The sequence below is a fragment of the Symphalangus syndactylus genome, chromosome 17, assembly GCF_028878055.3.
Source record: "Symphalangus syndactylus isolate Jambi chromosome 17, NHGRI_mSymSyn1-v2.1_pri, whole genome shotgun sequence".
Lineage (NCBI taxonomy): Eukaryota > Metazoa > Chordata > Mammalia > Primates > Hylobatidae > Symphalangus > Symphalangus syndactylus.
In genome coordinates, this window is record NC_072439.2 from 84,782,128 (window position 1) to 84,808,786 (window position 26,659).

The 26,659-nt window shown below is 41.3% G+C and overlaps 1 protein-coding gene across 8 annotated transcripts in view; it reads right to left on the minus strand.

Annotated features, from left to right (window-relative positions):
* Nucleotides 1-561: 561 nt before the first annotated feature.
* Nucleotides 562-26,659, minus strand: part of MCCC1 (methylcrotonyl-CoA carboxylase subunit 1) — an 81,759-nt gene continuing 55,661 nt past the window's right edge. For all 8 annotated transcript variants that reach the window (XM_063621777.1, XM_063621779.1, XM_063621783.1 and 5 more), the window contains 9 exons: nucleotides 26,460-26,643; nucleotides 23,625-23,734; nucleotides 21,814-22,030; nucleotides 18,729-18,815; nucleotides 10,498-10,547; nucleotides 7,176-7,313; nucleotides 4,906-5,013; nucleotides 2,509-2,580; nucleotides 562-920 (listed from right to left, as the gene is read on the minus strand). In XM_063621777.1, the coding sequence (XP_063477847.1) occupies nucleotides 792-920; nucleotides 2,509-2,580; nucleotides 4,906-5,013; nucleotides 7,176-7,313; nucleotides 10,498-10,547; nucleotides 18,729-18,815; nucleotides 21,814-22,030; nucleotides 23,625-23,734; nucleotides 26,460-26,643 (1,095 nt within the window). In that variant the 3' untranslated portion in view covers nucleotides 562-791. The remainder of the gene's footprint in view (nucleotides 921-2,508; nucleotides 2,581-4,905; nucleotides 5,014-7,175; nucleotides 7,314-10,497; nucleotides 10,548-18,728; nucleotides 18,816-21,813; nucleotides 22,031-23,624; nucleotides 23,735-26,459; nucleotides 26,644-26,659) is intronic.

Genomic DNA, 26,659 nt, shown 5'->3' on the forward strand with positions numbered 1-26,659 from the left:
TAGAAACTTTCCAATCACAAACACTAGAAACAATATCCGTGTCTTTACTTATTTATATTTATGTATTTGTTTTGAGATAGAGTCTCACTCTGTCACCCAGGCTAGAGTGCAGTGGTGTGGTCTCGACTTACTGCAACCTCTGCCTCCCAGGTTCAAGCGATTCTCCTGCCTCAGCCTCCCAAGTAGCTGGGACTACAGGTGTGCACCACTACACCCAGATTATTTTTTGTGGAGATGGGGTTTCACTATATTGGCCAGACTGGTCTCAAACTCCTGAACTCAAGTGATCCGCCCACCTTGGCCTCCCAAAGTGCTGGGATTACAGGCGTGAGCCACTGTGCCCGACTAATATCCATGTCTTTTAAATTACCTAGAGTAAGTTACTTTTTGGCCAGACAAAACCTTGGCTGTTGAAATCCAGGCATCTGTCTCTGAAACATGTTACTGCCCATTTTCATCATAACAGCAACTGGAAAGTAATTCATTTAATTAAATGTCCTTTTCTCTTCCCCCCGTCCTAAAAGAGACTAGATTGTATAAAACTTGAGGCAGAAACAAACATTGGCTTCCAATAAAAAATAATTCAACTTTATTAGTATGAAATATTTTGAGATAATTTATTATATTTGTGACCCAAATGCATGATTCTCCAATATGAAAGGTGTTCAGCACAAGCATACAAATCATTTAGTAAAACTGCTCTTTATGAGACCCCGAGAAAAGCTGGAGGCACTTCCTCTTTTTGGTGGAGAGAGAAGACACTACTTAATTGGCCATTTCCTTGCTGGAGTTTATTCCAATTCCCTTTTGTCTGATTCTTCCTCCTCAAACTCGACTAAAGGAGTGTGTCTGTCAGCCTGAGCACCTTCTCTGTAGAACACTTTCTTTATTGTGCCATCCTTTGGAGCCTTTATGGTATGCTGCAGAGACGTAAGACAGGACAAATGATAGCTGCAATACTAATGAGGACGGACTGAGTGTACACCAAGTCAAGAAAGGGAGACCAAAAATGAAAACTGTAGCCAACTTTGAGGTTTTGTCATCTCTCAGTGCTTTCCAACGCTTTGTTGTTGTTGTTGTTGTTGTTATTTTTAACATCACAGCACACAGGGAGAAGAGTAACACGTTGAGAGGAATTAACACTAGGACACAGCAGTAACCACTCAACAATATGACTGGGAAGCTCTGGTGTAGCTCGCAGTTCTCAACTTGAGCTTCACATTAGAATTGCATCTAGGCAGCTTTCAACAGTTTTTCGTTGTTTGTTGTTGTTGTTGTTGTTGAGACAGAGTCTCACTCTGTCACCCAGGCTGGAGTGCAATGACATGGTCTCAACTCACTGCAACCTCTGCCTCCCGGGTTCAAGTGGTTCTCCCACCTCAGCCTCCCAAGTAATTGGGACTACAGGTGTGTGCCACCACACCTGGCTAATTTTTGTATTTTTAGTAGAGACGGGGTTTCACTATGTTGGCCAGGCTGGTCTTGAACTCCTGACCTCATGATCCACCCACCTTGGCCTCCCAAAGTGCTGGGATTACAAGTGTGAACCACTGCGCCTGGCCTTGTTGTTTGTTTTTTTAAATTGAAACGGGGTCTCGCTCTGTCACCCAGGCTTGAGTGCAGTGGCAAGATCTCGGCTCACTGCAACCTCTGCCTCCCAGGTTCAAGCAATTCTCCTGCCTAAGCCTGCCGAGTAGCTGGGATTATAGGCATGCACCACCATGCCCGGCTAATTTTTGTATTTTTAATAGAGATGGGGTCTCACCATGTTGGCCAAGCTGGTCGTGAACTCCTGACCTCAAATGATCCACCTGCCTCGGCCTCCCAAAGTGCTGGGATTACAGGCATAAGCCACTGTGCCTGGCCCTTCAAAAGTATTGATCCTTGGGCTCTACTCCTGGAGACTGCAATTCAATGGGTCTGGGGAAGAATTTTCAAAAATCTCCCCAGGTGATTGTACACATGCTCTTTGACTTATGATGGGGTCAGGTCCAGATAAATCCAATGTAAGTTGAGAAGCATATTCAACGTGTATGGTTTTGCACCATGATCAAGCTGAAAAATCCTTAATTGAACCACTGTACGTTGAGGACTGTCTGCAATATTCAGCCAGGGCTAAGAATCACTGACCTACCATTTGAACCATCTAAAAACCTAAACAGCTAATTTAATTTGATTGAGGTTTCCACTTTGAAACTGATGCCTGGCATCCTTGGTTTGGCCTTAGAAAATACCAACAGTTAACATTCAGTTGGATTATTGCCTGATTCCAAGCTATTGATAATTTCATTAATTTCAGAATCAGAAATGACAGGTGCAATTTCACAAAGTTAAAGTAAAACTCTTTCTACAAGAAGGATAGTTTGGTTTTGTTTCCTACAATTAATGCTTCGTCAATCATGGCTTTTCATATTTAAGGTGGTGTTAACTTACAAAATAAGGCAAAAGAACAATTAGGTATGATTGCTCCCAAAGTCCTATTAGCAAATGAACTCACGATTTCCTTACCTCCATCTTCATGGCGATCATAACCATGATGAAATCTCCCGCTTTCACTTTGTCTCCAGCTTTGACAAACACCTTGAGATTCAGTGTGACAGGTTAATATTTGAAAACACAGAGGTCCTAGATATGTTAATCTGCTTCGTTATAGTAACCATTTTACTATCTATATGTACTCATAACATCATGTTGCAAACCACGAATATACACAATAAAACATAAATTAAAAGAAAAAAAACAACACAGAGGTCCTTTGTGGTCCATAGATTTGGTATATAAACTTACAGAGCAGAAGTAGAGCCCATGTGGTTGTGCCATCTGCCAAATGCACTGGTCAAGTCAGAGACCTACAGGCCAAATGTACTGCTCAAATCAGAGACTTACAGGTCAAATGTACTGGTCAAATCAGAGGCCTACAGCCCAAATGCACTGGTCAAATCAGAGACCTATAGGTCAAATGTACTGGTCAAATCAGAGACCTATAGATCAAATGTACTGGTCAAATCAAAGACTTATAGGTCAAATGTACTGGTCAAATCAGAGGCCTGCAGGTCAAATGTACTGGTCAAATCAGAGGCCTACAGGCCAAATGCACTGGTCAAATCAGAGACCTATAGGTCAAATATACTGGTCAAATCAAAGACCTACAGTCCAAATGTACTGGTCAAATCAGAGACCTACAGCCCAAATGCACTGGTCAAATCTGAGATCTATAGGTCAAAGGTACTGGTCAAATCAGAGGCCTACAGGTCAAATGCACTGGTCAAATCAGAGACCTACAGCCCAAATGTACTGGTCAAATCAGAGGCCTATAGCTCAATCTGGCATTGCTGGCACTGTCGTCAATGGATAGCACTGCTTAGTCCCCTGTCCCCACCCCTAAAACCACTTAGTTTTGCTTGAATCACATGAATATATTCCATATATTTTGAAATCCTTTCATTTGTTTCAAGAATGTAGAAACAAGACACATTGCCAGTAGGGAAGGACTAATATACTTAAATGTCTTCCCCAGACAGGGAAGAGGGATGAGGGTCTTGACTGGTTTTCTTGTTTTGGGGTTGCCTAGGGCCAAGTATAGTAAGTGTGCTTGAAGTCTTCAGAGCCCTGTGTAGTACATGTGAAGACAATCTTCATGCAACAGAATCAAACATATTAGCAACCCCAGAAAGATATTTCTATTTTCTTTTGTATACATATAAATGGACTCATAGATCCTATATGGTCTCACTTTCGTTTTGGTTAACATGGTTACTAAGTGGGAGACTAACAGAGCTGTGCAGAGATGCCTACACTATGAGAGGCCTGTAGGAACTGAAATCAAATGAGCTAAAGGCAGATCCAGGTCTCCTAGCTCACACCCACTTGGGGTAAATATTTCCAAAGGAGAATGGTGGCTGAAATCACCCACACTATTTAAGTAGTTATTTTCTTCTTTTTTTTTTTTGTTCCAAGCATATACAGTTGAGTTTTTATGACTTAAATGTATTTGAGGAGACTCTACTGAACTCAAGTACATAAAAGGAGACTATGGATACTGATCTATCACCATTTGATGTTATATCAGTATGTGCTAGGGTCTAAATGTCTATATCCCTCCAGAATTCATTTGTTGAAATCCTGACCTCCAGGATGATGGTATTTGGAGGTGGGGCCTTTAGCAGGTGATTAGGTCATGAGGGATCTGGCCTCATGAATAGATGAGTGCCCTTATGAAAGAGGCCTGAAGAGAGGTCCCTTGTCCCTTCCACCACGTGAGGACACAGAGAAAAAATGGCTGTTTATGAAATCGGTAAGTAGACTCTCACCAGACACTTAATCTGCTGGTGATTTGATGGATTTCCCAGCCTCTAGAATTGTGAGAAATAAATTTCTATTGTTTAAAAGCCACCCAGTCTATGGTATTCTGTTCTAGCAGCCTGAACTGACTCAGACAGTATGGACTGCAACTGTGAATTATATACTGCATTCAACACCAAACCGTATTGTTCTTCACCGATACCAGCCTTTTACATTAACACAGATGCAACTATGTACACTAAAGAAAATGTCATTATTTCACGAAAAATTTGCTATTAAATTTAACATTCAAAACCAGCTTTTTTGAATAATGCTTAATGAATGCTCAGTTTTGATCATAAAAAGACAATTTAGATTATTTGTACTTTGATGCAAACGCCTGCCTTCAAAAACAGCAGTCTTTTTCATAAATTAGGTAAATGGGCATTTTCAGTGAGGACTGTAATAAACAATTTGAATCTGTAATAGATCCTCTTATTTTTGTGAAGTGGATGCTTTCCAATGAGCAAGGTTTAGAAAGGGAAAAGGACATAAATGACAAAGTTCAACAAAGCCACGTATTAAAACTTACTGAACATCATTCTACAGATGTCTTGTGATTACCTTTTCAATGGTTCCAGTCATAGGAGCTAAGGGGCCTCCCTGAGTTCCTTGTAAGCTCACAGAAGATAAGTACTTGGGGACTGGAATGTCAATCTCAATACTTCCTTCCTAGAAACAGAAAACAAACTGAAAATGGAATCAAGATCCTATCACTATATTTTTACTAATATACCTGAGGTAATAATTGTTTCCCAGCAATTTGTTAAATATTAGTCATCATGGCCAGGCCCAGTTTACGCTTGTAAACCCGCACTTCGGGAGGCCAAGGTAGGCAGATGGCTTGAGCCCAGGAGTTCGAGACCAGCCTGGGCAACACAGCGAAACCTCATCTCTACAAAAAAATACAAAAATCAGCCCAGTGTAGTGGTACGTGCCTATAGTCCCAGCTACTTGGGAGCTGAGGCAAGAGGATCACTTGATCCTGGGAGGTAGAGGCTGCAGTAAGCTAAGACTGCACCACTGCACTCCAGCCTGGGTGACAGAGTGAGACTGACTCAAAAAAAAAAAAAAAAAAAATTAGTCACGATTAATACCAGGGTTCTAATCTAGCTTTATGACCTTCAGCAAATTATTAAACCCCTCTCAGCCTTGGTTTCCCATTGTAAAGGGATAATGGTATACATGCCTCACAGTATATTAAAAGACTTAGGCTGGGCGCCATGGCTCACTCCTGTAATCCCAGCACTTTGGGAGGCCGAGATGGGCGGATCACGAGGTCAGGGGATCGAAACCATCCTGGCTAACATGGTGAAACCCTGTCTCTACTAAAAAATACAAAAAATTAGCCGGACATGGTGGCGGGCGCCTGCAGTCCCAGCTACTCAGGAGGCTGAGGCAGGAGAGTGGAGTGAACCCGGGAGGTGGAGCTTGCAGTGAGCCAAGATGGCACCACTGCACTCCAACCTGGACAACAGAGCAAGACTCCATCTCAAAAAATAAAATACAAATAAAGCATTCACTGTAGACAACAAGTAGCCACTGTCTGGAAGCCATTTTCAGTAGCATCCCCATTCTCAGATGCTCAGTATGCTAGGAACTGTTTTTAACACACGTACATTGTGTCATTAATCATCACAACAACTCTATGAGGAAGGTACTATCATTATTATTATTTTTTAGAGGCAGGGTCCTGGAGTGCAGTGGCACAATCATAGCTCACTGTAACCTTGAACTCCTGAGCCTATTAATCCTCCTGCATTAGCCTCCTGGGTTGCTAGGATTACAGGCACATACCACCATGCCTGGCTAATGTTTAAAATTTTTTGTAGAGATGGGGTTATGTTACCCAGACTGGTCTCAAACTCCTGGTCTCAAGCAATCTGCCTGCCTTGGCCTCCCAAAGTGTTGGGACTACAGGCACAAGCCACTGCACCTATTATTATTACTGTTACTGCTGTTATTATTACTGTTTATAGATAGGAGAACTAAAGCCCAGAGAGTTTAACGGCCAAGGTCACACAGCTGTTAAGTGGCAAGGTCAGGATTTGAACCAAAGCAGCTTCACATTTTAGAACTTGTATTCTTCACCATGCCATTATACGGCCTCTATCATCATATTACTGTAGCATAATTGGCTATGGAAAGGAATGCCTGGCAAAGTGGGATCATCCTCAACTCCATATATAGTAGTTTAATTACTAGACTACTAAAGGAATCTCATCACAAAGCACTGTGAGGCCACAGCATATTTGATAATGTATTATCCTCTTTCTGCCCAGGCAGAAGGTTAAGGACTCACTGGGCAGCAGGCTTCTAACCAAAACCATGCAAAGCCTGCCTCGGCTATCCTTTGACTGTCAACAGGCCACGAGTAATGCCATCCACCTTCCTATTGTCCACCTTCCCCACAAGGAACAACTAGTCCACAGACTCCTCTCTCAGTGGTCACCTCCTCCAAAATCACCAGGATTCCAGTTGTCAGGGGGACAGTGGGTGGGGAAAAGTGTTCAGACATCAAAGCCCTGAGATACCGCCGCCCACTGAGCAGGGAGATACGCTGTGACAAAGAAAATGCAAGGATTTGTTTCAGAATTCAGGAAGAAAATGGGTATGTGTCTATCAATGAGCATCTGTGTGAACGAGAGAAGTGAATGGGAAACTAGAGAGCGCAGGAATTTGGCAAAGAAACACAGAAAGGCGGGGGAAACTGAGGGAAAAGGGTCACAGCAGTGGTCGAAGGAAGCTGGATCTTTCTAATCTCTTTCAGTGAAATGTCTCTGGTCAGTTTTCTCCCATGCCCCAGGAGGGATATTATAAAGAAGAGACATTACCTTGGAAAATAGGTAAATAGTGTTTTCCAGGATAATCAGCTTCGCTTTACTAGCAACTCCATTAACAGAACATTTCAGGTAAGTGCAGTCTCCCTCGCTGTAAAGATCACCAAGGACTTGGAAAGTTTTATCTTCAATCTGAAAAAAATGAAAAACAAGATTTTTAAAATAAATGAACAACACTACAGAATTAATAAGATCAGAATCAATTCTTCACTATTGGTAGTTTTAAAACATAAAATATGTCTTAAACATATATAATATATATTTTTTAAAAAGTCATGGAACTTTTCCCCTATTCCTAACCAAGATACTTTACATAGAAATGACAGGAAGATAATTAAAAGGGAAAAAAAAAGTTATATAACTTATCCATAGCACCATAATGCTATAAAGGTTCATGTAAACATATAAAGATAGCATTAAAAATATGAAACAAAAATACAAATCAAGTTATGCAAAATTATTAAAATTCATTTGCATATATTACATGTTTGTAATATAAACTTATTTCTGAGTATTTGAAGTCAAATTTAGTTTTCCTGTGCCAAAGTCAGTCACCAAAAAAATGCCAGAATCACATAATTAGATGATATTCTTTTATCTTATCAACACATAGGCCCAATTCATGGGTTTCAGTTATGATTTAAGAACATAAATTAGCTGGAGATTGGCCATAATTTTGTCACTCTCAGAGACCATATGCCAAAGAACAAAGTTCACAAAGTTTCAAGGAAGCTGATAAAAGGACATGGAACCTTTCTGTTTCAAAATTTCCCTGAGGTAAAAAATCCATTTACATCTTCTCTCTCTAGTCTTCATTTTGATTCCCACAATGCCAGTATGGAAGTCACATGGCTATTCTTTTCAAATATATTACGCACACTAAGGTGAAATAGGTCACACTGCAATATTTACACACTGGTTCTCATCTATCCTAAGTTAAATATGACATTTTACTATGCTTTGTAGCCTACTAAAACAGCCATTTGAATGTTTGTGGAATTCTTAGGACATAAAGGTTAGATTGAAAACAGTTTTGTTTAAAGATTCACGAAAACACACTTTAAAATTGTGAATGTAGTTCCATGAGCAGATTAGAACAAATTGGCAGTCTACTTTACCAGCTAACAGGGACAAGAAATAATCTCAAACCAGAGGCATCAATATGAATTATAACCCTCATACCCAAGTAGGCAGACTTTCCATGGCTTTTTCTGAATCTCACAGGAAGAAAATCAATGTGTCTCAAAGTGTTGGGAGGTCTAATACATATCACTGATAAATCTGTTCTGCAGGATTTGACGTCTCTTAGCTCATATTAAAAATGATTTATTCTATTCCCTGAAGTTGTACCTTACTATAGGAATTTGATTGAATTCCCACTTTTTTTTAAACCATTTAAGCATTCCATTTTGCCAATGTAATGGTCTTCTTCTAATTGAAGATTACCATGAACTTTATACTAGAGGTTCTCAAAATATGACCTATGTGTTCCTTGGGGTCCCTAATACCCTTTTAGGGCAACCACAAAGTCATAGTAAGACTAAGAAGGCCAGGCGTGGTGGCTCACGCCTATAATCCCAGCACTTTGGGAGGCCAAGGTGGGTGGATCACCTGGGGTCGGGAGTTCGAGGCCAGCCTGACCAACATGGTGAAACCCCGTCTTTACTGAAAACACAAATACCCGGGCATGGTGGTGCATGCCTGTAATCCCAGTTAGTTGGGAGGCTGAGGCAGGAGAATCGCTTGAACCTGGGAGGCGGGGGTTGTGGTGAGCCGAGATCATGCCATTGCACTCCAGCCTGGGTGACAAGAGCATAACTCCTTCTCAAAAACAAAGAAAAAAAAGATTAAGATATTATTTGTTTTTTATACCCTCATTCTCTCATAAGTACACAGTGGAATCTTCCAGAGGCTACTGAACGTGTGATAATGTTATCACTCTGATGGCTAATGGAATGTGTGCTTGTGATTAGGTTTTACAATTTTTTCAATTTATCCTACAACTCAACAACAACAACAACAACAAAACAACTAGATTAAGAAATTGGCAGAGGACTCGAATAGAGATTTTTCTAACAAGATATACAAATGGCTGATAAGTACATGAAAAGACGTTCAACATCATTAGTCATTATGGAAATGCAAGTCAAAGTCACTGTGAGATGCTACTACCTCACACTCATTAGTATTGCTATTATAAAACAAAAAAACAAAACCCCAGAAAATAATAAGTAGTGGCAAGGATGTGAAGAGATTGGGGCCATTGCGCACTGTTGATGGGACTGTAAACTGCTACAGCTGCAATGGAAAACAGTATGGCGGTTTTTCAAAGAATCAGAATCACTATATGATCTAGCAATTCCACTGCTGGACATATACCCAAAGGACAAAAAACAGGGTCTTAAAGAAATATTTGTACACCCCTGTTCATAGCAGCATTATTCACAATAGCCAAAAGCTAGAAACAACCCGAATGTTCATTAATGGCTGAATGGATAAAGAATATGTGGTATATTTTTCAGCTTTAAAAAAAAAACAAAAACAGGAAATTCTCACATATGCTACACCATGGAAGAACCTTGAAGACACTGTGCCAAGCGAAATAAGCCAGTTACAAAAGGACAAATACTACATTATTCCGCTTATGTCAGGTACCTAGAGTAGCCAAATTCATAGAGACAGAGAGTAGAATTGTGGTTCTCTGGGGATGGGGGAAGAAGGAACGGAGTGTTAACTGTTTAATCAGTGAGTACGGAATTTTAGTTTCACAAGAAGAAAGAAGTTCTGGAGATGGATGGTGGTGATGGTTACATATCAACTTGAATGCACTGAATGCAAATGGTTAAAATGGTAAATTCTATATTATGTGTATTTCACAATTAAAAAATAATAAATTTTCTCAGTTAAATTGTCTAAATGGTAAATATCAAGAGATATAATTACCACAAACAAAAGTGCTCTGGTGGGTATTTTAAAGAGTGTACAGGGTTCCTGAGACAAAAAATTTGAAAACTGCTGCTTTTGATGTAAATACATGCACATACTTTAGGGGCTTGTGAATGTCTGATTCGAGCTTTTACTTTTTAGCAAGTTTTTATTCTTAAAGGAATCACAGCCCAACTGAGTAAACAATCAGAAACTGTATAGGGGGTAATTTCCCCAAATTGGGTCTGAAATAAAAGCATAAGATATTCTCTTAACTACAGTCATAATAGTCAAAGGCTTAAGCGAAACCAGAGAGTGAAAGAAGACCCTATTCAGTCTAAAAGCGGTCAGATTCAGCTCTGCACTGTAGAACAAAACCAGTAAGGCTTACCTGCATGCTATAAGACCCATCACGGTTATACGTTACAGCTATGGCTACATCTTTACGGAAAAAGGGAAAAAAATGAAGAAAAATTAGAAAACATTCATTTATTTAATAACTGAGAAATAAAGAACCTCACTCTCAACCTAAAGACAACCAGCTATTCAAAGGAAAATCAACATCTTTGAACTTCTTGGAAATAAAGTATTTTGTTAGAAAAGCATCTGTCAAGCTAGTACCAATAAAGACGAATTTCAAACTTTTATTTTTTAAAATGGAATTTCAGGGGTTTTATTTTTATTTTGATTTAAGACAGGGTCTCACTCTGTCACCCTGCCTGGACTGCAGTGGTGCAATCACGGCTCACCACAGCCTTAACCTCCTGGGGTCAGGTGATCCCCTCACCTCAGCCTCCCAAGTAGCTGGGACTACAGGCATGCCACCAAGCCCGGCTAATTTTTTTTATTTTTTGTAGAGATGAGGTTTCACCATATTGCCAAGGCTGGTCTTGAACTCCTGGACTCAAGTGATCCATTTGCCTGAGCTACCCAAAGTGCTGGAATTACAGGCATGAGTCACCACACCCAGCCTTGAGTTTTAGATATTTTAAGGTTGTCGAACATTTTACATATTTTTCCCTCAACAAAAAGGCTGCAGTATTATAATTTTAAAAATGCAGGCCAGGTGTGGCGGCTCATGCCTGTAATCCCAGCACTTTGGGAGGCCAAGGAGCGGGGATCACGAAGTCAGGAGTTTGAGACCAGCCTGACCAACATGGTGAAACCCCGTCTCTACTAAAAATACAAAAATGAGCCAAGTGTGGTGGCACGTGCCTGTAATCCTAGCTACTCAGGAGGCTGAGGCAGGAGAACAGCTAGAACCCGCGAGGTGGAGGTTGCAGTGAGCCGAGATCACACCACTGCACTCCAGCCTGGGTGACAGAGTGAGGCTCCATCTCAAGAAAAAAAAAAATGCAATGAATTGGTAAACAGAAGTTTTTGGTTCAGAATGGAATCTGCCACCTGATCACCTCTGTCATCTTGACTCACTAAATCTCGGAGTCTTGATTTTCTGAGACATTAAATGGGTATAAAAATGTAACAATTATTAAATAAATGTGAAAATGCTTTATAAATGGTAAGACTATATACACCTAATAAATTATTCATGTTACAGGCACATCTCACTTTATTGCACACTGCAGATACTATGTTTTTTACATATTGAGTTTGTGGCAACACCATGTCAAGCATACTTTTCCAACAGCATGTGCTCACTTCGTGTCTCTATGTCACATTTTTGTAATTCTTACAATATTTAAAACTTTTAAATTATTGTATCTGTGATGGTCATCTGTGATCTCTGATATTACTACTATAATTATTTTATGGTGCCTCAATCTGTGCCCATGTAAGATAGAGAACTTCCTCAATCAATATTATGTGTGTTCTTACTGCTCCACTGACCAGCCATTCCTGTCTCTCTCCATCTCTATGGGTCTCCCTATTCCCTGAGACAATACAATATTGAAATTAGACTAATTAATAACCCTACAATGGCCTATAAGTGGTCAAATGAAGAGTTACATGTCTCCCACTTAAATCAAAAGCTAGAAATGATTAAGTTTAGTGAGGAAGGAATGTCAAAAGCTGAGATAAGCCAAAAGTTAGGCTTCTGGTGCCAAACCACCAAGTTGTGAATGCAAAGGAAAAGTTCTTGAAGGAAGTTAAAAGTGCTACTCCAGTGAACACATGAATGGTAAAAAGGTGAAATAGCTGGGCTGGGAGCAGTGACTCATGCCTGTAATCCCAGTACTTTGGGAGGCCAAAGCAGGACTGCTTGAGCCTGGGAGTTTGAGACCACCCTAGGAAACAAAGCAAGACCCCATCTCTAAAATAATAATAATGATAATAATAAATACTGTGAAACAGTCTTGTTGCTGATATGGAAAAAGTTTTAGTGGTCTGGATAGAAGATCAAACCAGCCACAACATTCCCTTAAGCCAAAGTGAATCCAGAGCAAGGCCCTAATTCTCTTCAATTCAATTAAGGCCAAGAGAAGTGAGGAAGCTGCAGAAAAAATATTTGAAGCTAGCAGAGGCTGGTTCATGACGTTCAAGATAAAGCAGAAAGTGCTGACGGACGAGCTGCAGCAAGTTATCCAGGAGATCTAGCTAAGATAATTGATAAATGTGGCTACAAAAAACAACAGACTTTTAATGGAGACAAAACAGTCTCTATTGGAGGAAGATGCCATCTAGGACTTTCATAGCTGGAGAGGAGAAGTCAATACCTGGTTTCAAAGCTTCAAAGGACAGGCTGACTCTCTTTCTAGGGGTTAATGCAGCCAGTGACTTTAAGTTGAATTAAATGCTCATTTACATTCTGAAAATCCTAGGGCCTTTAAGAATGATGCTAAATCTACTTGTGCCCTATAAATGGAACAACAAAGCCTGGACGACAGCACTTCTGTTTACATCATGGTTTACTGAATATTTTAAGCCCACTGTTGAGACCTACTCAATAGTGCTCAGATAAAAAGATTCCTTTCAAAATATTGTCACTCAATGACAATGCACATAGTCACCACCCAAGGGCTCTGATGGAGACATACAAGGAGATTAATGTTTTCATGTCTGCTCACAGGACATCCTTTCTGCAGCCCATGGATCAAGGAATAATTTCAACTTTCAAGTCTTATTAAGAAATATATTTTGTAAGGCAATAGCTGCCATACATTGTGAGTCTTCTGATGGATCTGGGCAAAGTAAATTGAAAACCTTCTACATGCCATTAAGAACATTTGTGATTCATAGAAGGAGGTCGAATTATCAACATTTGTAACAAGAATTTAGAAGACGTTAATGACTCACGGATGACTTTTAGGGGTTCAAAACTTTAGCAAAGGAAGTAACTGCAGATGTGGTAGAAATAGTAAGGGAGCTAGGACTAGAAGTGGAGTCTGAAGATGTGACTGAATTGCTGCATCTCAACGGCACTGCAGGCTGCAGAGAAATCTTTCATGAAAGGAAGAGTCAGCGGATGCAGCCAACCTCCTTGGTGTCTTATTTTATGAAAACTGCTACAGTCACCCCAATCTTGAGGAACTGCCACTATAAATCAATCACAGCCATTAACATTGAGGCAAGACCCTTCGCCAGCAATAAGATTACAACTCACTGGAGGCTTAGATAATCATTAGCATTTTTTTTTTTTTTAGCCATAAAGCATTTCTAATTAATGTATATACATTGTTTTTATTTAGACATAATGTCATTGGCACACAATAAAGTACAATATAAACATAACTTTTATATGCATGAGGAAACCAAAAACTTTGCCTCACTTTATTGCAGTGGTCTGGAACCAAACCTGCAACAACTCCAGAGTATGCCTAGATTACATGAGTATGGAATTGGCTGACTATCTGAGGAGATGAACACCTAAAGTTTTGTGGGGTAGAGTATATAGGTCAAAATCAATTTGTCTGCTTCTGATACTTCAATGATCATTTTGATGCTGCCAGCTCAAATCTGTTTCCAGCCCCGACATTCATTCTCCAGGTGACCTCTGATGATTATTATCATTATCAGCTGGATGCTCCACTGGCGACTTAAGATGAACACGGCGGGGCCAACAAATCATCTTATCCTTCTACCTTCTTCTCCTCTAGACCTGTGAGCTCCCTGACTGGCACCCCGACGCTCCTTGTCATCCAGGCTTAACACCTGTCATCCTTGCCTCATCCTCCTTTGTTTTCCACATGCAACATCCTTGCCTCGTACTCCTTTGCTTTCTACATGCAACAGTTTCCACTGCTGGGTTCTGTGAAACATGGCCTCTAGTAGCAAAGAATAGCTTGCAGGCCTTGAATACTTAAAATAGTTGGTCATTCTCACTGAGGTCACTAGAAGTTGCTTCTGCTTTAGACTCATAAATGCTTCTGGCATCTTATTTTTTTTTTCCTGTTAAAAAATTTTTAGTTTATAAATAGGGACAGTTACTACAAAGCTGGCAAATTCTTCCCTGTCCTATGCATCTCTTCCTTCCATTCCTGCTGCTCTACCCTGCCTCGGGCCCCACGGCCTCAGGCCTGGCTGAATCTGAGGAGGTCCTCTGGGGTCTTCCTGCTTCTCATCTCAATAGTCAGAGCTGATGTCCCAACCCCATTCCAAATACTTGGCCTGATACTGGAGGCCCCACCCTCTCAGTCTTATTTCCTACCATTCTCCTCCATGGATGGCCTGATGCTCCACCCAAATAGGAAAGTGGGACAATTAACATTCCCTAGGTCTGGGGAGGTGGCTCGCACCTGTAATCCCAGTACTTTGGGAGGCCGAGGTGGGCGGATCACCTGAGGTCAGGAATTCGAGACCAGCCTGGCCAACATGGTGAAACCCCATCTGCGCTAAAAACACAAAAATTAGCTGGGCGTGGTGGCACACACCTATAGTCCCAGCTACTTGGGAGGCTGAGGCAGGAGAATCGCTTGAACCTGGGAGGCAGAGATTGCAGTGAGCCGAGATCACACCACTGCGCCCCTGCCTGGGCGACAGAATGACAGACTCTGTGTCAAAACAAAATAACAAAAAACCATACACACAAAAAAACATTCCCCATGTATGCCCCCAGCTTTCCCTGCACTGTGGCTCTATGCTCACGCTTCTCCTTCACTACGCTGCCGGTGCCCGGCCACAGCACAGAAACCCCATTGCCCATTCACATCAGGCTCACTGTCCTTGGGAAGAGTTGGCCTGGGCAGCGTGATTTCTCCCTCCTCTGAACATTTAGCCTTCTGCATACAAAACAGCCACTATGATTCTCTCCTTATCCTGGTTTATAAGGAGTGATCTTCCTCTCTATCAGTTGTTTCAGAAAAATTATCAAAATAAAAATATTCGCAAAAGTCAAATACTAAAGTACAGGAACTCCAGGGCGCACACTCTTGCCCATTATGCTCTCCAGCTTCTCAACATACACACTTCCAAATGGCAAATTCCTTAACAGAAAACAAGCAGGGACAAAGACATTTCCTTCTCTTCTCCACATCACTTGGCATATTTTATCAAAAACTTTGTACTGAATGTATGAATGAATAAAACTCTCCACCCTATATCATGTTAACAGGCTTTTACTCTTCTTATCAGAAAGTGCCTCCAGTTACACCACAGCCATTTTCTTTGAATTTATAAAATATGACATGTATTTAACTGGCGTGAATGCCAACAGATCACAGTAAAGACATTACCAAAAAAACTCCTACCCTAGATATCTCTTGGCACCTACAAGAGGACCTTAAACATCCTCTCATGCATTTAATAAGGTATCAAGTGTGGCACCTGCAGTATTAGGTCAGCACATGTATCCTGGAGTGTGGGTTCAAACCCTGACTCCACCAATTACTTCTGGTGTGACTTCTGGAAAATTACTAATCTCTCTCAGACTTGACCTTGGCTTAGAGAGATTAGTAATTTATAAAGTTCACACTAATAATAACACCAATCTCATTGGCCTGTTCTGAAAATGCAAATGAAACAATCTTTGGAAAGTGTTTAATACAGTATCTGACATATGCCAAATACTCAATAAATCTTAGCTATTATCATTGAGTTTGGGCAGGGTTCTGTGAAACATGGCCTCTAGTGGCAAAGTAAGAATAGCTTGCAAGCCTTGAATACTTAAAATAGTTGGTCATTCTCATTGTGGTCACTAGAAGTTGCTTCTGCTTTGGACTCATAAATGCTTCTGGCATTTTTTTTTTTTTTTTGAGACAGGGTCCCGCTCTGTGGCCCAGGCTGGAGTGCAGTGGTGCAATCTCGGCTCACTGCAAGCTCTGCCTCCCAGGTTCACGCCATTCTCTTGCCTCAGCCTCCTGAGTAGCTGGGACTACAGGCGCCCGCCACCACGCCTGGCTAATGTTTTGTATTTTTAGTAGAGACGGGGTTTCACTGTGTTAGCCAGGATGGTCTCCATCTCCTGACCTCGTGATCCACCTGCCTTGGCCTCCCAAAGTACTGGGATTATAGGCGTGAGCCACTGTGCCCAGTGCTTCTGGTATTTTATTTTTTTTTTCCTTTTTAAAAATTTTTATTTTATAAATAGGGACAGGATCTCACTATGTCACCTAGGCTGATCTCGAATTCCTGCCCTCAAGCAATACTCCCGCCTTGGCTTCCCAAAGTGCTGAGATTACAGGTATGGGCCACTGTGGCCGACCTGGTCTCTTAAGCTTCCTGTTTCATGCATTCTATTTAATTGTGGTCATTGCTTATTAGCATTTTTTGGAGACTTAGCTATGTAACATTTTCTGAAAGCTGTTACATACAGACTTGGATTATTTTCATAGAATATTGCCAAATAGGTGTAGTGAACAGCAATCATGTTGGCTTTTCAATTATGTATTTATTTTTTCATGAAAACTTTTTTTAATTCCAAAAAATGCAACATACTTCAAATCGGTGTTTGGTGCTTTAGTGAAAAGCCATGCCAAGTAACACAGTTGGCTTATATGAATTACAATCACATATGTAATTCTTCTGTTCAATTCAGGTTGAAGAAGCCAGTGAAACTTTACCGCTTTTCATATTTGTACTTAGCATACAGGAGTCTAGAGTAAGATACTTCCAGATTTGGGGGGTTGTATTTTTTAGGATGAAATGAGCATAAATGGATGGGTTAACCATTTGCAGAATGCTACTATATAAAGATGTTTGCAAATTTTTGTTATAAAGGCTTGACAATATGCCCAATGCACTTAAGATAATGACCATCTAGGCTCAGGATTGAAAAATAACTGAAGAGCTGTAACCCAATCAACTTGTGTGAACAAAATATTTGTTACTGGCTGGCACGGTGGCTCATGCCTGTAATCCCAGCACTTTGTGAGGCTGAGGTGGGTGGATCATGAGGTCAGGAGATCGAGACCATCCTGGCTAAAACGGTGAAACCCTGTCTCTACTAAAAATACAAAAATTTAGCCAGGCGTGGTGGTGGGTGCCTGTAGTCTCAGCTACTCGGGAGGCTGAGGCATGAGAATGGCATGAACCCGGGAGGTGAAGCTTGCAGTGAGCCAAGATCGTGCCACTGCACTCCTGCCTGGGCAACAGAGCGAGAGTCTGTGTCAAAAAAAAAAAAAAAAAAAATTGTTACTGGGTGAGTGTCTTCATAGAGGTGAAGTAAAAAAGATTTTCCTCTGTCCAAGGAAGAGGGTTGTGTGATCAGCTGGCAAAAGTATTCTGCTCTACCTGGGAGGCATATTTTTATAACAGAACTGCCACACTTCAATGACATGTCACATTCAAGGTTAGCCAGGACTCTGAGCTCTGACTCTGCCCACTGGGCCTCCCATGCAAACTGTCTCACAGCAGAAGGGATACAGTGACCAGCTATCATAGAATTCTGGTCCTGCTGCTACACTGCTCCAGCCAAAAGTTTATAAACTGCCTTCTGGCTTAAGCGTCAGCCTCTTTTGACTTCAGTTAGAGAAAATCAGTCCCTAAGTTGAGTCAACTCAAATTAGTTTACAATCAAAAATCAATTTTCTACTGGAAAAGTGGTGGAAAGAGCCTAAGAGTCAATGTCACAAACAGTGGGTGTGAATCCTGGTTCTGCCACTCACTAGCCTTGACTAAACTACTTCACTTCTGTGCCTTATCATCCACGCTTTCATCATCCATACGTGGGTATAACAGCGACTCCCCCTCATTTATGTCGTGAAGATAAAAACTTACATCAGATAAGGCACTTAATAAATTACAGCTCTGCAGTGACCCACTTCCACCTGAAACCCCTGAAACACTGTGTGAGCAGTGGGTAATCGTCCCTCTCTGACATAGTTTTGAAAACTGTTTTTCTTATTTAAAAGTAATACATTCTCGCTGCAGAAAAATTGCAAAGCAAAAAAAAAAAGTACAAAGAATTGGGGAAAAAGAGGTTTTTTGGGGCATATTTCTAACATTCTGGCATATTTCATTTCAGCTGTTTTGCCACGTTTATTTTATGACATATTTTTAGAATATTTACAAAATATTTAAAAAGTCCAAAGAAGAAAAGCAAATGCCATCAACTCTATTACCCAGAGCCAATCAACTCTATTATATTGGCATACTTCCTTCCAATGTTTAGCCTAGGCATTTAAAAAATGTAACTGACTGATCATGGCCAGGCTGGAATCCTCTTTTTCAGATTAATGTGATACATTTCTATGACTCACATTTCTCTTTTAATGAAACATTACTTACTGTTTTTACCATCTTTAAGAGTCATGTTTCTGGTATAAGAGATATTCAGTCTTCTTCCACTGCTAGACGAAAATGGAGAGAATTGATCTAGAAAAAATGTAAAATTCAGTAACAAACTTATGAGTATCAAGCCTATGAAATTTACACCTTACAAAAGAAAACATAAAATGCAAGTCCTGGCCAGGCACGGTGGCTCATGCCTGTAATCCCAGCACTTTGGGAGGCGGAGGCGGGCAGATCACGAGGTCAGGAGATCGAGACCATCCTAGCTAACATGGTGAAACCCCGTCTCTACTAACAATACAAAAAAATTAGCCAGGCATGGTGACGGGCACCTGTAGTCCCAGCTATTCAGGAGGCTGAGGCAGGAGAATGGCATGAATCCAGTAGGCGGAGCTTGCAGTGAGCCAAGATTGCGCCACTGCACTGGATCCAGCCTGGGCGACAGAGTGAGACTCCATCTCAGAAAAAAACAAAAAAAAAAAAAGCAAGTCCTAAATTGGCAGCTCAGTTGTGCTTTTTTTGTTCTTCTTGTTGTTTTAAGTTTAAAGGGATACTTTTGTTTACATCTTACGAAATTTCATATGAAAAATTCTAGCTTCTATTGAAAATCTGAATATTTGCAACCTAAACTCTAATCCCACAGTGGCATAAACTGTACCACAGTCACCCCCTTTTGATGGGGCAAATTCATTCCAGGTCACCAAGGTCTCTACTACTCACTATTTTTCTTTCACCTGGCCTCTTTTACTCTTTTATGTTGTTGGCCCAGCCCTTATAGGCTTTTTTTTTTTTTTTTTTTTTTTTTGAGACGAGTCTCGTTCTATTGCCCAGGCTGGAGTGCAGTGCCACGATCTTGGCTCACTGCAACCTCCACCTCCTGGGTTCAAGTGATTCTCCTGCCTCAGCCTCCTGAGTAGCTGGGATTACAGGTGCGTGCCACCACAGCCAGCTAATTTTTGTATTTTTAGTGGAGACGGGGTTTCACCATGTTGGCCAGGCTGGTCTCAAACTCCTGACCTTAAGTGATCCACCCACCCTGGGCCTCTCAAAGTGTTGGGATTACAGGCGTGAGCCACTGCGCCTGGCCCCTTACAGGCATTTGGGTGTATATCCTCTATTGGACAATATCCAGGAGCTTCAGCATAGCTAAGCTGATGCAATTTGTTCTGAACCTCATATCTGTACCAATTATAAACTTTTAAAAGGAAGGTCACAGTAAGAGAACACTTCATTCTAAAAATGTTAAGTTCAGGCTCAGGAATATCACATGGGACATATTTAGATGCATTTTCATGCAATGTAAAAGGATAAAATGAGGACAGAGCACAAATCTTCTAAAGATGTAGTTTTCAGGACTTAAAACATTTTACATTTTAAGCTTTCAATACAGCTATCTTGAATGAATCTAAATGAATTTAGAAATTAAAGATTCTAATGATAGGATCCTATAATAATACGGGTTCAGTATCACTTATGCAAAATTCTTGGGACCAGAAGTGTTTTGAATTTCAGATTTTTTTTTTTTGATTTTGGATTATTTGCATTATATTTAACTGGCTTAGAACCCCTGATCCAAGTATCTGGAATCTGAAATGTTCCAATGAGCATTTCCTTTGAGTATCATGTTAGTGCTGAAAAAGCTTCCGATTCTGGAGCATTTTGGATTTGGGGATTTGGGATGGTCAAACTGTATAGGGTAATATAATAATTACCAATAAGAGAAAAATAGATCAGATTTTTAAAAATTCTGTTTGCTCCGAAAGTCAGAGCTAGCCTGAAATGCAAAAAGTATGTGAGCCCTGAGATTTTGTATCAATTTAAAGGGCAGAACTTTTTTTTTTTTTGAATACTTTCAGTTCTAGGGTACATGTGCACAATGTGCAGGTTTGTTACATATGTATGCATGTGCCCTGTTGGTGTGCTGCACCCATTAACTCGTCATTTACATTAGGTATATCTCCTAATGCTATCCCTCCCCCCTCCCCCCACCCCACAACAGGCCCTGGTGTGTGATGTTCCCCACCTTGTGTCCAAGTGATCTCATTGTTCAATTCCCACCTATGAGTGAGAACATGCGGTGTTTGGTTTAAGGGCAGAACTTTCTAATGGAGGACTGACTGAAACTATAAGCTACCTAATGAGGTAATGAACTTCCAGTTTCCCAAGGTGTTAGGAAAAAGTTGGGCAACAGCTTAGTGGGTGTACTGGGTTAGGGATGCAATGCATATGTGTGGTAGCCAGGATGAGCCCCACTATGGCCCTTCCTATGCTTGGATTCTATGACACTGTGAAGTCTCTAGGTAGACATTCAATCACAGGATGGAAAAGGCAAAAGCAATTTGACAATAAGTCATGGGTAACCCTAGGGAATCTAAGTCTCCAGTCTTAGATTGTCTTGAGACTCTGGGACAAAGGGAGTTGCTGCAGGTACAGAGGACAAAACAAAGTAAGGCTATGAGGAGTGGTGAACAAAAGAAGTGATAAGAAATTAGTGTACGATGTGGGGAGAACAAGCACTTGACTGAAAAGAGATCCATTTCTTTTTTTTTTTTTTTTTAGATGGAGTCTCGCCCTGTTGTCCAGGCTGAAGTGCAGTGGCGCGATCTCGGTTCACTGCAACCTCCGCCTCCTGGGTTCAAGCGATTCTCTTGTCTCGGCCTCCCAAGTAGCTGGGACTACAGGCGCATGCCACCACACCCGGCTGATTTTTTGTATTTTTAGTAGAGACGGGGTTTCACCATGTTAGCCAGGATGGTCTTGATCTCCTGACATCATGATCCACCTGCCCTGGCCTCCCAAAGTGCTGGGATTACAGACGTGAGCCACCGCGCCTGGCCAGAGAGATCCATTTCTGCAATTTTAGGTGATTAGTTACACTCCAGTTAACGGGTTAAATAGTGTTTATGGGTGCATCCATGGTAAGTGAAGAGCTTTCCTTCATACTAAAAAACATGTCTGCAAAGAATGGTGTCAGTCACTGAGAGGAGAAAAGAGAGGCAAGGGTGCCATACAGAAAGAAAAGCATGTTCAATGGTGATTTGCAAAACGTGACAAGCAGAGGAAAGAGAAAAGCCTTCCATACCATGTGCCTGAAGAGTGAAAGTGTCAGTCATGGCTTTCTCCTTGAGGATGAGACCCAGGGCTGCCTGGCATAAAGACTCTTTGGCTGCAGCCTTCCGACTGAGCAACAACTGTTTGTGGTGTTGAGGGATGAAATCGGTGTGGACGTTCCCAGCTTCAAACTCTGGGTGGCCAGACAGGTTGAGTAAGAAGTCAATGTTGGTGTGCAGTCCAACAATCTAGGAAGAGAATAAAGCCCCAGTTCCTGCTGAGTGGGGAAAACAATATGTTCAGAAAACCATCTGCTCTTTTTATCTAAGTATTTTCTACTGTGAACAACTCTTAGGAAAAATAAAAAACCTACTAAGGTACCATGTGGCAACAGGACAACTCTCAGGAAAAAAAACCACAAAAAACCATCTCACTATCACTATGTCCATCCACTATTACTATATCCATCTGTACTTGACACTCAAAATTACATTTTAATATGACAAAGAGGATGCTGGAAATACCGAGGCACTTACTTGACTCAGGTTAGGAACATAATAAATATGTTAAGAAACATAAATGAAATTCATTTGCAAGGTATTGAAGACTTGCTGCTCAGAACACTTCCACAGAATAGGAAGACTGCAAACAGCAAGCTGGATTGCTATACTGCAGAGAGGATAGGATTAAATGACCTCAAAAGAGCTTCCTTCCAACACTAAAATCCAAATTTTATATACCAATACAAAAATTTTAAAAGGTATAAAATTAACCCAAATACACCCAATAAATGGGATCAAAAGTAAAACCAGCTATCTGAGCTTTGGGTTCATTGATTCACTCATCCATTCCTTCATTCATTTAACAGCCATTTCCTGAGCATCTCTTAAGTGCCAGGCTCTGATCCAGGCACTGTGGACATAGTGAGGAACAAAAGGGATGAAGTCCCTGCCTTCACAGTCTCTGCTTACATTCTAGGGCAACAAGTAACAATATCTGTAAACAGGTATTGAACATAATGTCACATGCTATGAAGAAAATGAAGGCTGGCTAAGAGGATAAAGAATAACAAAAGGTCATACTTTAAATGGGGCAGCCTGGGAAAGGGCTCAGAGCAGGAGAGCAGGGTAGTCAGGAGGGAGCCCTGCAATCATGTGGGGGAAGAACATTCTGGAAGATTGGACAGGAATGCATGGCTCCATGCTGAGTAAGTCTCAGAAGCGGTGAGGCGGCCAGTGTGGTTGGAGCTACAGAGACCAGAGTTTTGATCAATTATTAACAATAACAAGTTGAATAACTGGGTTAATAAATCCTTCTATGAGCCAAATCAATGTGGTATGGGACTCTCTGCACCAAGGAAATTAACGTTCTACAGAAAAATGACAAACTCTACTAAAGGGATGAAACTGAACATAATTATTTTACTTTAGAGAAAAATTACCGGACTGCAGGCATACTGGGGAGCGAAAACAACATTCAGGAAAACATCTGCTTTTATTTCCTAAGTATTTTCCACTGTGGACAGCTCTTAAGAAAAATAAAAAACCTACAAAGGTACCATGTATAGCTGGCCTTATCTACAGAGTGAATAGGATTTCACCGAAACATAGCACTGACACTAACAATTTTACTTCTGCAATCTTTCTTTTGTAACTGAAATGAAGAAGTCCTCAAACCCTGTTCCGGCCCATGCAAAATTCTCCCATATGAAACTATTTTGTTTGGGCAATTGATGGAAATAGAAAATATGCTGACAAGACCAAGGCCCTGCCAAAGACAAAGGCTGACCTCTGGTGCCGACCAAACGCATCGAGGTCACTGGCACGGTCTCAGATCACTCACATTGTACTGACGAAGGCTGTACCTCAGTTTTGTCAATGCCGCCTGGCGATCTGCAGCCCACACGACCAGCTTCGCAATCATGGGGTCATAATGCACGGAAACTTCGTCTCCTGAAATTGAAAACCACGGTAACCTCTTCAAGTCAAAACATAAAGGAATAAAATACGACAAGCAAGACATTTTGTTACGTACATTTCACGCTTAATCCTCATAAACCGCTGCATGATAAATAACATCAACACAAATTTATTCACGAGGACCCTGGGGTTCAGAGGGCTTTGAAAACTTGCCAGGTGTAACGAGGGTGGGCCATGTGACAGCACCAGGCCCTAACATGGTGATTCAATGGCACACAAGCTGGCTTTCCCTGTCCTATCTTCTTCTGAAGCTTCTTTTCCCTTCTCATTTTCAAAGTCAACACAATCTCCCTCCACCCTCTCACATTCCCCTCATTTCTGCCCTTAGCATTCCCCTCCCTCCACTCTTTCAGTTTCCACACTAGTCAAGCAAGTTTAGTAATTCCTCTGTTCTGCAGGGTTGCTGGGAGGAGTGACAATAAAGTGACAAGTACCTGGCAAAGCTGATAAACCAATGGCAGCTATCATCACTGGGATGGTTACAGTCCTAGAGAACAAGAATCTGAACCAGGGTGCATTCCACTGGTTAGAAATGGTTCAAGTAGAAAGGATGTGGCGTGTTGAAAAGAACGTTGTTGTAGGGTCGTTCCATGATTTTGGCAGGTCACTTGACCTCTTTGAACCCCAGGGTCCTTGTTGATAAGATTAGAGGTACCGGCCAGGCGCGGTGGCTCACGCCTGTAATCCCAGCACTTTGGGAGGCCGAGGCGGGTGGATCACGAGGTCAGGAGATCGAGACCATCCTGGCTAACACAGTGAAACCCCGTCTCTACTAAAAATACAAAAAATTAGCCGAGCGTGATGGTGTGCGCCTGTAGTCCCAGCTACTCGGAGAGGCTGAGGCAGGAGAATGGCTTGAACCTGGGAGGCGGACCTTGCAGTGAGCTGAGATTGCGCCACTGCACTCCAGCCTGGGTGACAGAGCAAGACTCCGTCTCAAAAAAAAAAAAAAAAAAAAGATTAGAGGTGCCTACAGGTGGCTCACACCTGTACTCCCAAGACTTTGGGAGGCCGAGGTGGGCAGATCACAAGGTCAGGAGTTCAAGACCAGCCTGGCCAACATAGTGAAACCCCATCTCTGCTAAAAATACAAAAAATTAGCCGGGCGTGGTGGCGGGTGCCTGTAATTCCAGCTACTCGGGAGGCTGAGGAAGGAGAACCATTTGAATCTGGAAAGCGGAGGTTGCAGTGAGCCAAAATCGTGCCATTGCACTCCAGCCTGGGTGACAAGAGTGAAACTCCATCTCAGAAAAAAAAAAAAAAAAGGAAGGAACCATTGGGGCAAGCCGAGTTAAGATGCTTTGCTAAGTTAAAAAGTCTACTAACTACCAAATCTTGCTGTGGCTTATCCAGAGCTCTCAAAATGCTGCCAATTTATTTTTAAGAAGACCTAAATCCTCATTTTGGCTTTCAGGACACCAGGATTTGCCTTCAACCCATGTCTCCAGTCATATATTTTCTTACTATTCTTCGAACATACCTTTTTCTCTTTTCTTCACTCTTCATTATGCTGTTTAAATCTACCTATCTAAATCCATTCCAGACATCCTCTTAAAAACTTGTCCTGGCCAGGCACGGTGGCTCACCCCTGTAATCCCAGCACCTTGAGAGGCCGAGGTGGGCAGATCACTTGGGACCAGGAGTTTGAGACCAGCCTAGCCAACATGGTGAAAACCTGTCTCTACTAAAAATACAAAAAAAAAAAAAAAAAAAAAATTAGCCAGGCATGGTGGTATACACCTGTAATCCCAGCTACTCGGGAGGCTGAGGCCTGAGAATTGCTTAAGTCAGGGAGATAAAGGTTGTAGTGAGCTGAGATCACACCACTGTACTCCAGCCTGGGCACAGAGTGAGACCCTGTCTCAAAAACAAAAACAAAAACAAACAAACAAAAAACTTGTCCTGATTATATCAGTCTAGTATGACCTCTTACCCCTGAGAATTGCTATATCCCATCACTGTATAACTTATTCCAGCAACTGAAATTAAGATGACAGGAGACCATGGAGGCTCAGAGCACTGACTCTGGAGCCAGACTGCCTGGGTCTGAATCTTGGCTCCAAGGATGACCTTGGACAAGTCACTTAACTCTTCTGTGCTCCAGTTCCCTCATCTAGAAAACAGGGATGATAATAATGCCTCCTCACAGGGTAGTTCTCATGGTGAAAGGAACACAAATAGAAAAATGACCTAGAGCAGTGCCTGTATGTAGGAAGTCCTAAATAATCACTAGTTATGACCACTGTTATTAATCATATGCTGAACTGTGATAGCTCTTCCACTGTTTCTTTACTGTAATTTTTTTATTGTTTAGCTTATACTAATTAATACGTATGTATTAATTCTCCAACCTGACTTTATGCCCTTTGAAGGCAGTCTGCCTTGTGCACAGCAGATTTCAGTCATCTTAAATCATTTTTGGAATGAGGCAAGGTCAAAAACAGTACACACAAAATATTTCCTGACCAAGTACTGCTGAATTTCAAAAAAAAGGAGTCCATTGTTTAAAAATACTCGTTATTCTTTAAAAATAACAATTCCAGAGGCAAAAAGTAATGGTTATCGAGAAATTACTTAAATTCTTCATTTTAAAATATGCTAGACAGTTCTGTAAGACTCAGGGACAAGAATGTGTCCAAAAACAATAATGTACTAAAAGCTTGAAAAGAGTGAGACTTTTCATTTTCTTTCACTTTACCTTGCCGTACTCCAGTTTCAATCCTGGTGGAAGGGTCTGCTCGAGGAGTAGAGAGGTGCACTAATGGGCCAGCCCCAGGCATGAAGTTATTGCTAGGATCTTCTGCATATATTCTAGCTTCGAAGGCATGGCCCTGCAGAGTTATTTCTTCCTGGCTCAAAGGAATCTTCTCTCCTGCTGCAATCTGGAAATAGAACAGT